The sequence below is a fragment of the Wolffia australiana genome, chromosome 6 (genome assembly GCF_029677425.1).
Source record: "Wolffia australiana isolate 7733 chromosome 6, ASM2967742v1".
NCBI lineage: Eukaryota > Viridiplantae > Streptophyta > Magnoliopsida > Alismatales > Araceae > Wolffia > Wolffia australiana.
Genome location: NC_135840.1, coordinates 19,893,705 through 19,907,672, shown reverse-complemented (window position 1 = coordinate 19,907,672; position 13,968 = coordinate 19,893,705). Strand labels below are relative to the sequence as shown.

The 13,968-nt window shown below is 37.5% G+C and overlaps 2 protein-coding genes across 3 annotated transcripts; both read right to left on the bottom strand.

Annotated features, from left to right (window-relative positions):
- Positions 1-2,448: 2,448 nt before the first annotated feature.
- Positions 2,449-3,470, bottom strand: LOC144704126 (receptor-interacting protein). Its single transcript, XM_078576378.1, has 3 exons — positions 3,296-3,470; positions 2,947-3,095; positions 2,449-2,849 (listed from the first exon to the last, which is right to left on the bottom strand). The coding sequence occupies exons 1-3, from the start codon at positions 3,372-3,374 to the stop codon at positions 2,682-2,684; spliced, it is 396 nt and encodes a 131-aa protein (XP_078432504.1). The 5' UTR covers positions 3,375-3,470; the 3' UTR covers positions 2,449-2,681.
- Positions 3,471-8,328: 4,858 nt separating this feature from the next.
- Positions 8,329-13,160, bottom strand: LOC144704123 (cysteine-rich receptor-like protein kinase 10). 2 transcript variants are annotated; one of them, XM_078576373.1, is made up of 7 exons: positions 12,362-13,160; positions 10,664-10,792; positions 10,389-10,522; positions 9,796-10,006; positions 9,372-9,609; positions 8,866-9,016; positions 8,329-8,787 (listed from the first exon to the last, which is right to left on the bottom strand). In XM_078576373.1, exons 1-7 carry the CDS (start codon positions 13,158-13,160, stop codon positions 8,440-8,442), a joined length of 2,010 nt encoding a protein of 669 aa, XP_078432499.1. In that variant the 3' UTR covers positions 8,329-8,439. The 2 variants fall into 2 exon arrangements, with proteins under 2 accessions (XP_078432499.1, XP_078432500.1); XM_078576374.1 differs by having other exon boundaries at positions 10,664-10,783.
- Between the last annotated feature and the right edge of the window lie 808 nt (positions 13,161-13,968).

The following is a 13,968-nucleotide window of genomic DNA, read 5'->3' as shown; positions in this document are numbered from 1 at the left end:
GAAAGTGAAGTGTACTTAAGTTCCCCCGACGAACATTCGAGTGACGAATGGGATGAGGAATTGGTAGATGGCCACAGACTTAGAAACGAACATGTCCAACAACAAACATTTGTTGCTGGATATCATAGCGAGTATGATGATTCCGAGGGTGACATGTTAACCCCCAATGATACCGATGATGAGGATGAAAATGGAAGGTACATATACAGGCGGAAGACGTATGATCCAGGTGGTCGTAATGATTTGTCAAAACATTTCAAACCGCTGTTTATGATGTTGCTTTTAATGTGAATGGTTTTATCGACATAGATGTGTATCAATAATTCCTGTTAAAAACGTCATGAAATTTGTATGTGTTTGCTTCCTCAGGTGGCATAATTTCAAACATTTAGAAGACAATTTCATTAGGCACTAGATCAGCATTATAATGTAATTTGCTTAATTTCCTCATGCCTGCTCAATTAATTCATTAACCAAAACGATAAACCAAACTAAACATTAAGTGCAATAACCAAAAGTCAGCATGTGAAAGTGGGGATACAACTTTAAATTCCTTCAGTTGCACAACAACATCAGTTATGGGCGGCCTGTCATGGGGATACATATTCGCCTTATATTCTTGGGTCCACAATACTGCATACATCTCCTTGTTCCAGTTTTGTTTGAGCTCTCTGAGTAATGTGGGTTCTGTCCACATCAATTGCTGGCCTTCCAGTAACGAGCTCAAGCAGAACGACCCCAAAACTGTAAATATCAGTTTTCTCAGACATTCTATTTGTTTGAACGCATCTGCACAAGAAAATTTAAAGTTAACAATTTACAGATTTCTTATATTTAGAGACACCTACAATTCTATAAATTTGACATTAAATTATGAAAAAAATTTAAGGTGGAAGATCATCTCCCACGCCAAGATTCTCGTGGAATGGGAAGTCGGCTGAACTGATTAACAAAAGCAAATATAATTATTGTCTAACAGAAATTGGTACTTATGAATGAACAAAAAAAAATGTCTTATTAAGAATAACGTTCATATTACAAAAAAAAAATTATTGACTAGTGGATAGCTCACTTACCTGCAGTGCCTGCGTCAGAGCCAAGAGCTCTCCGCACTCTTCAATAAGTGCTCGTTCTTCACAGACCACCTCAGCAAGATCAGAAGCAACACTTTGCATTCCTTCAACCTGGTGAAAAATTATACACGGGCCTACTAAATTTCCAATTGCTGCTTCCCAGTAAATGATGAGATTTATCTGGTGAAAAAGAAACCCTTTGGCAGAGACATAAGACTCGGAAAACTAACGATTCAAGAACCTCAGTTGCAGATGAGAGGGGCTCTCCAATCTGATTGATAACAACCTGGGAAGGAATACTTTCTCAGATTTTTATCACAAAATTCAAGGTACTTAAAAATTTACATTCCACTTGGGAAGTTAAATTTAGTAGAATTAAGATAGATTGAAATTGAGATAGATTGCGATATCATACTTCCCAAATTGAAGATCAATCAAACCTGGAGCTCTGGTCGAATGCGCCGACGGTGCCACTGTGGCTATCAACAGGCATGGGAGTCAGCCACTGAGAGTAATCACGATCGAAATACTCCCAATCCGGAAGCATAATCCCAGAGATTCTAAGGATACCGAAGATATAAGTGGCGATCATCTTCTTGACAGAGAAGGTCATGAAAGCCACAACAAGAATAACTGCTCCCAACATAACCAGGCACGTCCGTAGAACATCTTCTCTGCCCACATCCTCCTGTTCGAAGAACCCTAGAACAACAAGCGCAAATGGGCAAATGGGTATGGAAGAGCATGAATTTAGCTTGCCCATCTCCTCTTTCTCCCAAGGCACCTCCGTGGCCCGGGCGCAGGCGTTGATGACGGTGTTGCAGGTGAGGTCCGTCGGCGCGACAGAGTCGAGTGGCCACTTCAGCCGATCGAGGAGGGCAAGGGCGACGGCGAGAAGGAGGAACAAAGGGCGTGGTCGCCGTTGTGGCCAAAGTCCTTGATCAGCGCGAAAGCCCCTTCTCCCCAACGCCCTTTCTTCCTCCTTCTCCACCGTCTCCTTCTCCTTCACCACCCTTCTGCGCTCTCTCCCGGGTGACTCACTCCCAGGTGACTAATCGTTCCTATTTCTCACTTTCTTCAAATCGCGTTATGACGTGGACTCCACGTGTCTGCCAGGTGGATTCCGCTTACGTGGACGCCGCCAGAATTCCACCTGGCAGCCACGTCGAGTCCACGTCACGCCCGGGCTGCGGCGGCGGACCAAATGGGCGTTTCGGGCTGTGACGCGGCGAAAAAAAAGATAGGGTTGTAACTCGAATTTTCGGAAAACTTTAGGCTGAACCGTGATATTAACCCGAGAGAAAATGGAATTAGAGAGAGAGAGGACATCTGAGAGAGATAGGAGGAGGAGAGAGAGATAGAGAGAAGAGAGAGGTTTCAATTTGCAAACCGCTTATTTGGAGCAAAGAGGAAAAACTACGGAATCTCATGGGTTTCGGATTGAACATCTTCCGTTCTTGCAGGTTGTTGTTGTTCTTCCCCTTCTTTACATCGACGCCATGGCCGAACCCAGAATCTGATCTCCAAGACGGCCATCCTTTAGAGAGAGAGATAGATAGAAAAGAGAGAGAAAGAGAGATCACATCATCCTCTAGAGCGAGAGATTGATCACAACCCGAATCCGGAATCACCCCATTGAAGAACGGCCGATTCAGGGTCCTGCTCGCCCTTGAGCTTATCCTTGAAGAACCAATCGCAGACGCGCCCCGCGTTCAGCTCCTCAATCTTCACCCCCTCCTCCTCCGATATCACCCTCAGCAAATTCAACGACGATATCTTAACAAGAAGAACAATAATAAGAACATTAAGAACAGTAATAAGAACAGTAATTTGGAACAAGAAGGGGGAGATGGGTTGAATTATGAACACATACCGTAAGACGGCAGAGGAACTTCTCGTGGGGGGCGAGGCCGGAAATATCGACCAGACCCGCCTCCTCCACCGTCAAGAAGCTTCTTTTCTCGCTCTTCTCCCCCCCTTGCATCGCCCTCACCGTCGTCTTCTTCCTCCTCCATGAACACCCTGCACACAATATTCCACCATTGATGAATTTCCCACACAAATACAGACCCAGATAAGAGAGAAGAGAGAAGAGAGGAGAGAAGAGAGAACATAGAAGAGAGATAAGGGAGAAGAGAGAAGAGTGAAGAGAGAAGAGAGATAAGAGACGATAGAAGAGAGAAGAGAGAAGAGACAACAGAGAAGAGAGAAGAGAGAGTTACCTCGTGGAGGAGAGATGGAGGAGATGGGTAGAGGAAGACGGGGGGAGGAAGCTCGAAAGGGCGTGGCCATGGCGGCCATGGAGTGGAGCTCAACGAGCGGGGCCGGCGATTCACCGCCGCAGGAGTTCGATAGGTCTTGTTTGTGGAGACTCGTCCGTTGGGGAATAAGAGAGAGAAAAAGGAGATAATTTTATTATCTGCCCATGTCAGGATTGACGATATACCCCCAATGATCAACTATTTACCAAGATTTTGGAGTATGTTTTAGATGAAAGAGTTCCGTTCCCGTGCAAGAGTAATAAGAGATGAGAGGAGAAGAAGAAGAGAGAGAAAGAAAGGAGGTCTAATCAAGATAGCTATTTATCCATGAACTTTGGTGAATAATATTGGTTGGTATTTATAGTATAAAGTTAAAGTTGTAAAATGTAAAGATACTCATGTTGTAATCGTAGTAACAAATTATAACAGCTACAACAAAACAAATTGTAACTGTTGGATCATGTCCACATGTATTCCTATCTATAATTAATCAGAACTATATTTATTCCTATACCTACATTTAATCCTACATCTATGTTTAATCCAATATATATGTTTAATCCTATATCTAATCCTAACAACTATTCTTATGACGAGAATATGGGGTACGCGTATGTATTTTACTTGCTACTCTTTATTAATGTCCCTATTGGTCCATGTCAGCTCCTTTTGACGAGTTGCAGAGTCCTCTTCAGGAGGATCTCAAACTTGGATTTTATATAGAATCTACTCTCATTACAATTGAACTGATGCCGGATTTTAAGTGTAATCTTCCTTATTCAAAATGATTATAAAATTATCAGTTTCATACCCTTTTGGAAAACAAATAATGGGAATTTATTTCATTTCTGTGCTTGATGAACCTGTTAATTGATACAAACGTATTAATAAAAGTGGAATAAAAATGAAATCACAGCTTGTGTCCTATACAACGTGTATACAATTTAATTAGAATATATTCTAAAATAAATATCTCTCATTCTCATAAAAGTATCATGAATTTTTTATCTTTCAAAGTATAGGAATTTAGTTTGCTATCTCTCAAGGAATCTGCTTCATACTTAGCTAAAACCTTAAAATACGTTTAATTAAATCATGAAGTATAACTTGATGCTGTAAAATTACTTTAAGGAAGGGATATGTTTTTCAAAAATCTCTCTCTATATTTCTACCCTGTGTGCGTCTATGTGTGTGCCTGTTTCTTTCAATTTAGATGAACTTGTTGATTAATGGTTGTAGAAAATTGGTCAGGCTTTCCTTAGAACTTTTATTTGAATTTTCTCAATTGAGGTATGTGGATTCAGTCTCACTTTGAGTTGTATTTCAGGAGAAATTAAGGTTATTTCGTATATTTTTGATGTTTTAAGGGGAAAATTATGAGGTTAAAAAAATACAAAATGAAATAATATGACGGCATTGGCTATAAATCATGTAGAAGCTGATGTAAAAATGACCGTGATACACAATGAGAGTCTCTCTAGTTGAATTGAATTATAAAATTAAGAGCTAAAATGACAACGGTTTGGGAGTGATCTTGATGCATTTTAATCTTTAATCAACATACATAAATGAAATTTGCAACAAAATTTAAAATTCAACATTTCAATTTTGGTTACTTGATAATGAGAGACTAATACATTTTAAAAAAAATATAAAACTCTATGTCTCTCTCCTCAGACATAAGAACTTCCAGAATGTCATGATGTTCCATTGGTTTTTCTTAAAACAAAGAGAAAAATGCAGTGAGACACTCTTGAGATTCAATGAATAAAATTAAAAATGTGGTTTTGATAGCGATATCAAAATTTCAAATCCTATTAATTATGTTGGTCAATTATATATATTTGATGCATTGTAAAATAGACCTGAACTGTAGCCAGCTTAAGAAATAATCAATAAAATCAAGTAACATACAAGAAAATAGGTGAAGTAGGATTCCTTCAGAGAGGATTCAAATGCCATAAATTGTGAGCATCTCCAAGAGAGATAGAGATATCCTAACTCAAATGAAACAAATGTAAATTAGATAAGATATAAAAAATGAATGGAATAAGGAAAGAAGAGGAAACAAATTACTAAACCTTTAAAGGTGAAGAGGGTAATCTTTTGAATATATATGTTTTAGTTCTTGACCTTAAGACTTCAGCGAGGAATAAAATTCCAAAACTCAGTAGCATGTTGAAGAGTCATAGAAATATCATAACTCAAAGGAAAGAAAGGTCAATTAGGTAAGATATAAAAAAATAGCGGAAAAAAGGGAGGAAGGCGAACAAATTATCAATCCTTTAAAGGTAAATAATGTATTTTTTAAATATTATTTATTTATTTATTTGGGCTGAATCAAGAATTCAGTCTTTGTCAATAACAAAATAAAAATAAAATAAAATTTTTAAAATAATAATAAAATATAAGAAAATTAAGAATCAAAGGAGAAGGATCTTGGGAGAGATATTTAGTAACATTAAACATGAGATAATCAAAGAATAACTGAGGATGAGCATGTATATATATGGATTTATTTAAACCATTAATTAAATGTTAAATCCATACTGCCTTATCTTGATTTAAGAGATACAGCTTTATTTTAGATATTATGAATTCAAATTTGATATTGATATTATTATAAATGAAACGAAAGTTTGATATTGAGAGATCACGTGATTATAAATCTCACTTGAATTTTTTTGACATTGGAAATTGAGATTGTGATAAAGCAACGATATAGGTGAATGAGTATTTTGACTTTGATATAGAGTAAGATTAATCTGAGCGAGATAAGACATTCAAATATGTGGTATTTACGATTATAATATAATATTGAATAATGCAAAGTTATATTAACTATGGATTTTGATATAGATTTTTAGCAGAAAAACTATTATTTTGAGGAAAAATTTATACATTTGTTTTCTTGGTTTTGAAAGATCACACAAGAGAACATATATATATATATATATATCATACGAAAATTCAGATATCTAAAAAAATTCTGCGAAATCATTTTTTATTTGGCGAGTCACCTTATTTTGCTTTCTAAACTTATATTAGTGCTCTTATAATCAATTTTCAAATGAAAAATGGAAGATTTCATGTTGGGATACTCAGATTATAATGGATAAATATTCTGATGACTTTAAAAAATAAATCAAGTTTTAAATAAATAAAGTTAGCACACGAGGGCACAATAAACAGATGAAAAATTGTCCCTAAATATACAAATATAAATTATCAAAATTTAAAATGATCAGACCATTATTTGGGTAAGTTTGAAGTCACTTTCTTCCATATGAGGATAGTTGACCTTTTTCTAAAATTTCAGGAAATATGTACCCATGTGATTTGGCCATTAACACTAAATAATATTATTTTAATAATTATAATAAAAAATCAAAGAGTTATAGAATATGTGATTGGCTTGCTGAAGAAATATATTTCCATCAATGTGTAGTTTACTGTTTTTTGTGGAATAAATGCACATAAATAAATGATGATGTTTAATGCAAAATTGGACTCTTTTTATGCATTAAATTTCTGGTAACATAAATTGCAAACTGGGACACGTGGAGTATTTTCAGTCAATGATCAGGTATATTTTTTAGTGGAAATGTCCACACGTGTATTCACACTGTGTGACCGATCAAGTAACAGATTTTTTGCGTGACTGATGGTGTGATGTTTTGTGTGAATAACTTGCACATACCCCTTGTGTGATGCTTGTGGCATGGAGGAGAGAGAGGATCAATCAAATCGATTTGAAATTTTTATGGTTGCCTTATCTTTTCCTCCTATTTACATTGAAATGTATGTATTTATAAAAAAAACCATGCCAGGGACAGAGTGAAAAACATGTTTAACGTGTCCCTATCCTAATTGATGAAGGATAACACAACAGGTCTATGAAGACAATTTTTTGTGCAGCTCAGCTTTGTGACCTCAATTATTTCTAGGATAGATCATTTAAGGAGAACATCATCCGATTTCAAGCGCCAATAAGAACAAAAAAAATTAGGTAAGCCCTTGATGCTAGTATCACAAATCAGACTTAAAATCCTTGATTTAAACATTTGGTTAGACATCACTATCATTTGTTATTCAGGATCTTGCCACCTCAAGTGAGGAGCAAGATCAAGAAGGCCCAGCGCTAACATCCCTTTTCCCTTCCCTTAGATCTTGATCTTTCAAGGAGGAACAAGCTTTAGATACCCCTCATCATTTTTTTATTCCCCAAAGTGATGTAAATCGCCATGAGGAGGTTTAGTTCTGCTTGAGTTCCTGATCTCATCTCAAATTCTCTTTATCCTTCTCATTCTTATGCATTATCTTATTGTGCTGAATGTCTTTCGATCACAATCATTTTTTACATTTTGTCCTCCCTGCGGATCGACCCTTTTTTCCCACACTTTTTGATGCCCTAAAAGGGAAACATATAAATATTATTGCATAAGCCTATATGCCAATGACAAATGTAATTCACATAAAGTCACATCCATTTTTGACTTACCACCTGATCAAGAATCAGGATCAATTGTAGATCATATGATTTTTTTTATCACCTTCTTTGACCAAATGTCAATCTGATAGATGAGTGATCATGCAGTTTGTAATCCAATCCAAGGGATGATTGTGATCACATCAACAATCATGATCATTTTATCATTCTCGTTATGAATGATTAAAAAAACATAAATTAGTTATTAAACTATTTTTATTAAATTTTCTCTTTCATCTAAAATAAAAAATTTAATATTAACCTTTAACCTATATAAAATAATTAAAACATGTTTAGCCTTGCCTCTTTGATTTACATTCCTTTTTTCCCCCAAAATCATCTATTCTTTTAATGACAAGAAATGGAAGTTTTCTTTTATGTGAAACATTCAATATCTTGTCATCTCCCTAATTGTGATGATAGTGGTAAATGGAAACACAAGACTGTAATTTATTTGATTTTTTTGTGCGTTAGTGAGTATTTTTCAACGAGTAAGATTATATGATAATCAAAATAATAGATGATTTTAACAAGAAAGTTTGAAAAACATCAACGACAAGACCGATATTATATTGGTACCATTACATACAAGTTATAAAATTGAAATTGAAGATGATCAACGGGCCTCCAATGTCATGCTGTCTGTACAACCAGAGAATCCATTTTGTATTGGTAACCTTGGCATTTCAAGGTTTCTCATGGGGGGGCTTTGGCGGATTGAATTCTGACTTGTGCTAATGCTTATCTCATCATCCTCGATGAGGGAGGAAATTTCTGGGAGAGCTGTTGAGATGCTACTAAGAAATAACAAAACATGCGACATGTTGGGGCGCTTGAGAGGGTCTGGTTGGACACATAGCAACCCAATATGAAAGTATCGAAGGACTTCATCCGGTGGACAACTTTCAGCTAAGTTTTTGTCAAGAACTTGGAAAGGGTCTCCCTCCTTCCAAAGCCTCCAGATCTGTATAAAATTATAAAAAAATGATGAATAAATCATGAGGGAAATAAAAGTACAAGGTATTTATTAAAAATATCATACATATCCGATGAGATCTGTTGGAGGGTTAGAGCCATGGAAGCCAATGCATTTTCTTCCTGTCAAGATTTCCAAAAGTAGGACACCGAAGCTGTAGACGTCTGACTTTGGCGAAATGTGTCCATGCATCATATACTCTGGTGCCATATACCCACTTTTCCAACAGAAGGGCTGTGTTAGATTTTTTCTAATAAAATATTAAAATGCATCACAATGTGCAAAAAACTGAATCGAAGGTCATTTTGAGAAGAAATATTTTCTAATACATCTAACCAAATGAGGGATCTTGAGTCATTAACAAGAAACTAGTAATTAGGAATTATTTTCTAAAGTCAACATAATAAAGCCAGGAATATTCAAATGCTTCTCATTTATCTATATCTTACAATAAAGGAATCATGAGTTTTACAGTCACTCAACAATGTTTCATATGCTCAAAGCCAATGCCAGTTCACATAAACTCTTAAGCAGTGAGAGTAAAGTGATGGTTGAAGCCCGATGAGACTTACTATGTTCCAGCAATCCTTTGCGTATTTCCATAACTCTGTTCATTTCCTAAAAGCCTTGCAAGGCCAAAATCAGCAATCTTTGGGTTCATTGCTTCATCCAGAAGTATGTTGCTTGCTTTGAGATCTCTATGAATGATCTTGAGTCTTGAATCTTCATGAAGATAGAGAAGTCCACGAGAAATTCCTTCAATAATCCTGACCCTCTTTTCCCATGTCAAAGACTCAGACCGGATTGGATCTGAAATTTATAATATGATAATCAAAATCCCGCTAGTCAAGAAACTTGGTATTCATAATTTTTTCGTGAATTCCTCATATGGGTAATTAAATTCAGGCCAAAAAGGTATGTTAGAGATTGGGAAATAGATTCATAAAAGTAACACCATAAATTTTTAGACCAAAGGATTAGAATAAGACTGCTTACCAAATAAGAAGCTGTCTAGGCTTTTATTGGGTAGATATTCATATATCAGTATCTTCTCTTGCGCTTCCAGGCAATAGCCTAACAATCTGACTAGATTACGATGTTGAAGTTTGGCTACCAAGGCAATCTCATTCTTAAGCTCTTCAAAACCTTCTCCAATGTTATTCATGAGTCTCTTGACTGCTACACTCTGACCATCATGCAAAATTGCCTACACGCATACTTTCATCACTATTACATAAATATCATTGCTCATAAGAAAACATTGGAATAATTGCTTTTATTTTAATGCAGGCATAACGAATAAGAACCTTAAGAGGCCAGAATATAACTAGACGACATGTTTTATGGTATTCAGCCCAATTTAAAGATATAAATAAACAAATTTAGAAAAAATTTATATTCATACCCAATGCAGAAGATCATGCTGGTGCCATTTGGAATTAAATGCGTGTGGATAGTTGTCTTATAGCCTCAATAATAATCATAAAAGGACGCGACAACAATAGAAAAATTCACATAGATGTGAACAAAGAGGAACAAAATTGTAAAAAAGCCTGATATTAGAACACCGAATGAGTTTTATTGCATACCTTATATACTGCTCCAAATCCGCCTTCTCCAAGTTTGTTTTGGTCCGAGAAGTTCATTGTAGCAAGCTTCAAATCATCCAAACTAAACTGCAAGGAATCCCTTTCTTCTATTGCATCCTCTTTTATTTTGCACGCTGCCGAGTATTATTGTTTAACATCAAAAAATTTCCAAAAAGAAACTTAAAGATAAAAAATAGAAAACAAAAAACGAATTTCCAAGTTGTGAAAATCTAATATCGTATCAGATTCTGCGGTGGAGGCATCATGGAACTTACACAACCGATCTATTCGTCTTCTCCTGCGTATACAAAGTGCCATGAATGCGGAAAATGCCACTACAGCGAATACGGACGCTGCGACAGCTACAATTACGGTAGTGCGGCGGTTCGTCTTCTCTGAAACAGCTACAATTGAAATTTTTTACTTCACGTTAGAGTAAGTTTGTGTTACGATCTTTCTCCATTCATAAGGATAAGTTTTTATTGCATAGGGCAGACTGATTTTAGGCTGATTCTTGGCGTTTTTTCTCAAGAAAATGCGAAAGGATAATCCACCGCCCAACAAAAGAGAATAAAAACAACCTTATCCTCCCCCCTCTCTCTCTCCCGTCTCTCTCTTTTCCCTCCCTCTTTCTATTTCTTCTTCTTCTTCTTCTTCTTCTTCTCCTCTCTCTCTCTCTCTATTTCTTTCTTCCCGCTTTCTATTTCTTCTGCGTCTTCTTTCTCTCTTCCCTCTTTCTATTTCTTCTTCTTCTTCTCTCTCCATCTTTTTCTATCCCCCTCTTTCTATTTCTTCTTATTCTCTCTCTATCTTTTTCTCTCCCCTCTTTCTATTTCTTCTTCTTCTCTCTCAATCTTTGTCTCTCCCCCTCTTTCTATTTTTTCTTCTTCTTCTTCTTCTTCTTTCTCTATCTTTCTCTCTCTCCCTCTTTCTATTTTTTCTTCTTCTTCTTCTTCTTCTTCTTCTTTCTCTATCTTTCTCTCTCTCCCTCTTTCTATTTTTTCTTCTTCTTCTTCTTCTTCTTCTTCTTCTTCTCTCTCTCTATCTTTTTCTCTCCCCCTCTTTCTATTTGTTGTTCTTCTTCTTCTTCTTTTCTCTCTATTTGTCTCCCCCTCTTTCTATTTCTTCTTCTTCTTCTTCTTTTCTCTCTATCTCTCTCCCCCTCTTTCTATTTCTTCTTCTTCTTCTTCTTTTCTCTCTATCTCTCTCCCCCTCTTTCTTTTTCTTCTTCTTCTTTTCTCTCTATCTCTCTCCCCCTCTTTCTATTTCTTCTTCTTCTTCTTCTTCTTCTTCTTCTTCTCTCTCTATCTTTTCTCTACTCCTCTTTCTATTTCTTCTTCTTCTTCTTCTTCTTCTTCTTCTCTCTCTATCTTTTTCTCTACCCTTCTTTCTATTTCTTCTTCTTCTTCTTCTTCTCTCTCTATCTTTTTCTCTACCCTTCTTTCTATTTCTTCTTCTTCTTCTTCTTCTTCTCTCTCTATCTTTTTCTCTACCCTTCTTTCTATTTCTTCTTCTTCTTCTTCTCTCTCTACCTTTTCTCTACCCCTCTTTCTATTTCTTCTTCTTCTTCTTCTTCTTCTCTCTCTATCTTTTTCTCTACCCCTCTTTCTATTTCTTCTTCTTCTTCTCTCTCTCCCTCTCTTTCTATCTTTCCCTCTCCCCCTCTTTCTATCGCTTCTTCTTCTTCTCTCTCTATCTTTCTCTCTCCCCCTCTTTCTATTTCTTCTTCTTCTTCTTCTTCCTCTCTCTCTCTCTCTCTATCTTTCCCTCTTCCCTCTTTGTATCTCTTCTTCTTCTTCTCTCTCTTTCTATATCATTTTTTCCCTTTCACTCTCTCCCCACCTCCCTCTTTCTATATCCTCTCTCTATCGCTCTTAATCTGTCTCCCTCTCCTCTAAAAACGACAGAAATTGTAAACTGCAAGGAAGACGACAAGCAAACTCCACTTTCTTATTGAAAATCCAACTGTTTACCTTGCGCATCTGGAGACTCTGCGGGAGCGAGAGAACTTCCGACAGGCGGTGACGGCGGAGGCGGCGCGCCAGCAACGGCAGACTCGTTAAAGAAAGAAAACAACTCATACTGCACACGGCAGCTCCTACTGACGATCCTCGCTCCCTGCTTCGCGTTACAACATGTGGGAATCTGCCCAATCCCCCCCCTCAAACAGTCTTCACAAGTCCTCGCGCTCAAGTCAGCGGTGCACTGCACGAGCGCGTACAGCCTCTGGAACTCGTTGTAATCCACATAACCTGCGGCGAACCTCCTAACAGACGACGCGGCTTTCACAGTCAAGTCATCGAGAATCCCCCCAAGCCGTCGATTGAAGAGGACCAAGTCAGAAACGTTGTAAATGTTCCAAGCGAAGAACTCTACGCCTGTGGACGTTCCGAAGAAGTCCCGGTCGGAGTAACGCAGTTGACAGAGATCGTAAAAGAGCACAGCTCCCCTGTTCCCCGGGCAGTAAAATTTGGCGTCGTTGGTGGCGTTGGAGAGGCATTTTCTGCAGTCGTCGAAGCCGAGATCGCCTCGGCAAGAGGCGAGGCCGTAGACTACGTTGGGAGCTTCGCCGATGGTGTCCTTGGCGAAGCCCGTCGAAGGGGTGGAAGAAGTGAGAGAGAGCACGAGGCTTTCGAGGTTGGTCTGGAAGACGCTCCCTGCAGTGAAATTTCTTTCTTTTTCGCAGTCTGTCAAGAAGGGTTGATCTGCTGTAAGAGGAGATAGAGAGCCCAAGAACGCCAGAGAGAAGAAGAGCAAGAGGAAAGAAGACATGGCCGGGAAAACGCTGAGTTTGGGAAGAGCAGAAGGAGAGGGGAGAAATAAGGGGACAACCGCGTGGGAGGTTTGGCTCCAAGTCTCCTGAGTCTATCTCCTTTTTTTTTGACATTAACTGGGTTATTCATTTTTCATGTTGACGTTTGGTTTGACGCCGGCGGACAGTGGGAATATTTTCTCCGCGTATGGCGTGTCTTACATCGATTGAAAGATTCAAAACTTGATTTTTGTTGCACCAAGAACCCTGGGGAAATGTTGGAGAAAAGGACAGGAGATGGGTTTAATTTTGGGGTAAGGAATTTATGGTGTAGGGTTGCAAGGATAAGGAGACTTTATGGACAGGGGCCTACAGCCGGGTCCTGGTTTTACCTGGGTCACAACTCAACACCAGCTTAGTGTAAAAAGATATCGATGTCAAAAGAGGAAATAAAATAATGTTGTGAGGATGTGTGTTCTACTCAAAAGATGTAATACGGGGGTTAAAGCAAGAGAATGCACATTTGTTAGTGAAATAAAGTCATCTTTTTGGGGAAAATGAGTTACTATATATTTGTAAAGACCTTCCAGTAACTGGATGATGAAAATTTGAGAATTGGAGAAAAAGCAGAGAAATAATTCCCTTTTAGAATTTCATCCCTATAGAATTTGAATATCAGAATAACCAACATAGCCATCATTGAAAGTGTCAGGTCCACTTGATGATTTTTTTCTTCAAGACTGGCTTTGATTCTGGATTTGTGAGATAGGAAGATTTTGGTAAGGTGATCAATAACTAAGATGAGAAATCTAGAATATCAATGCCCAA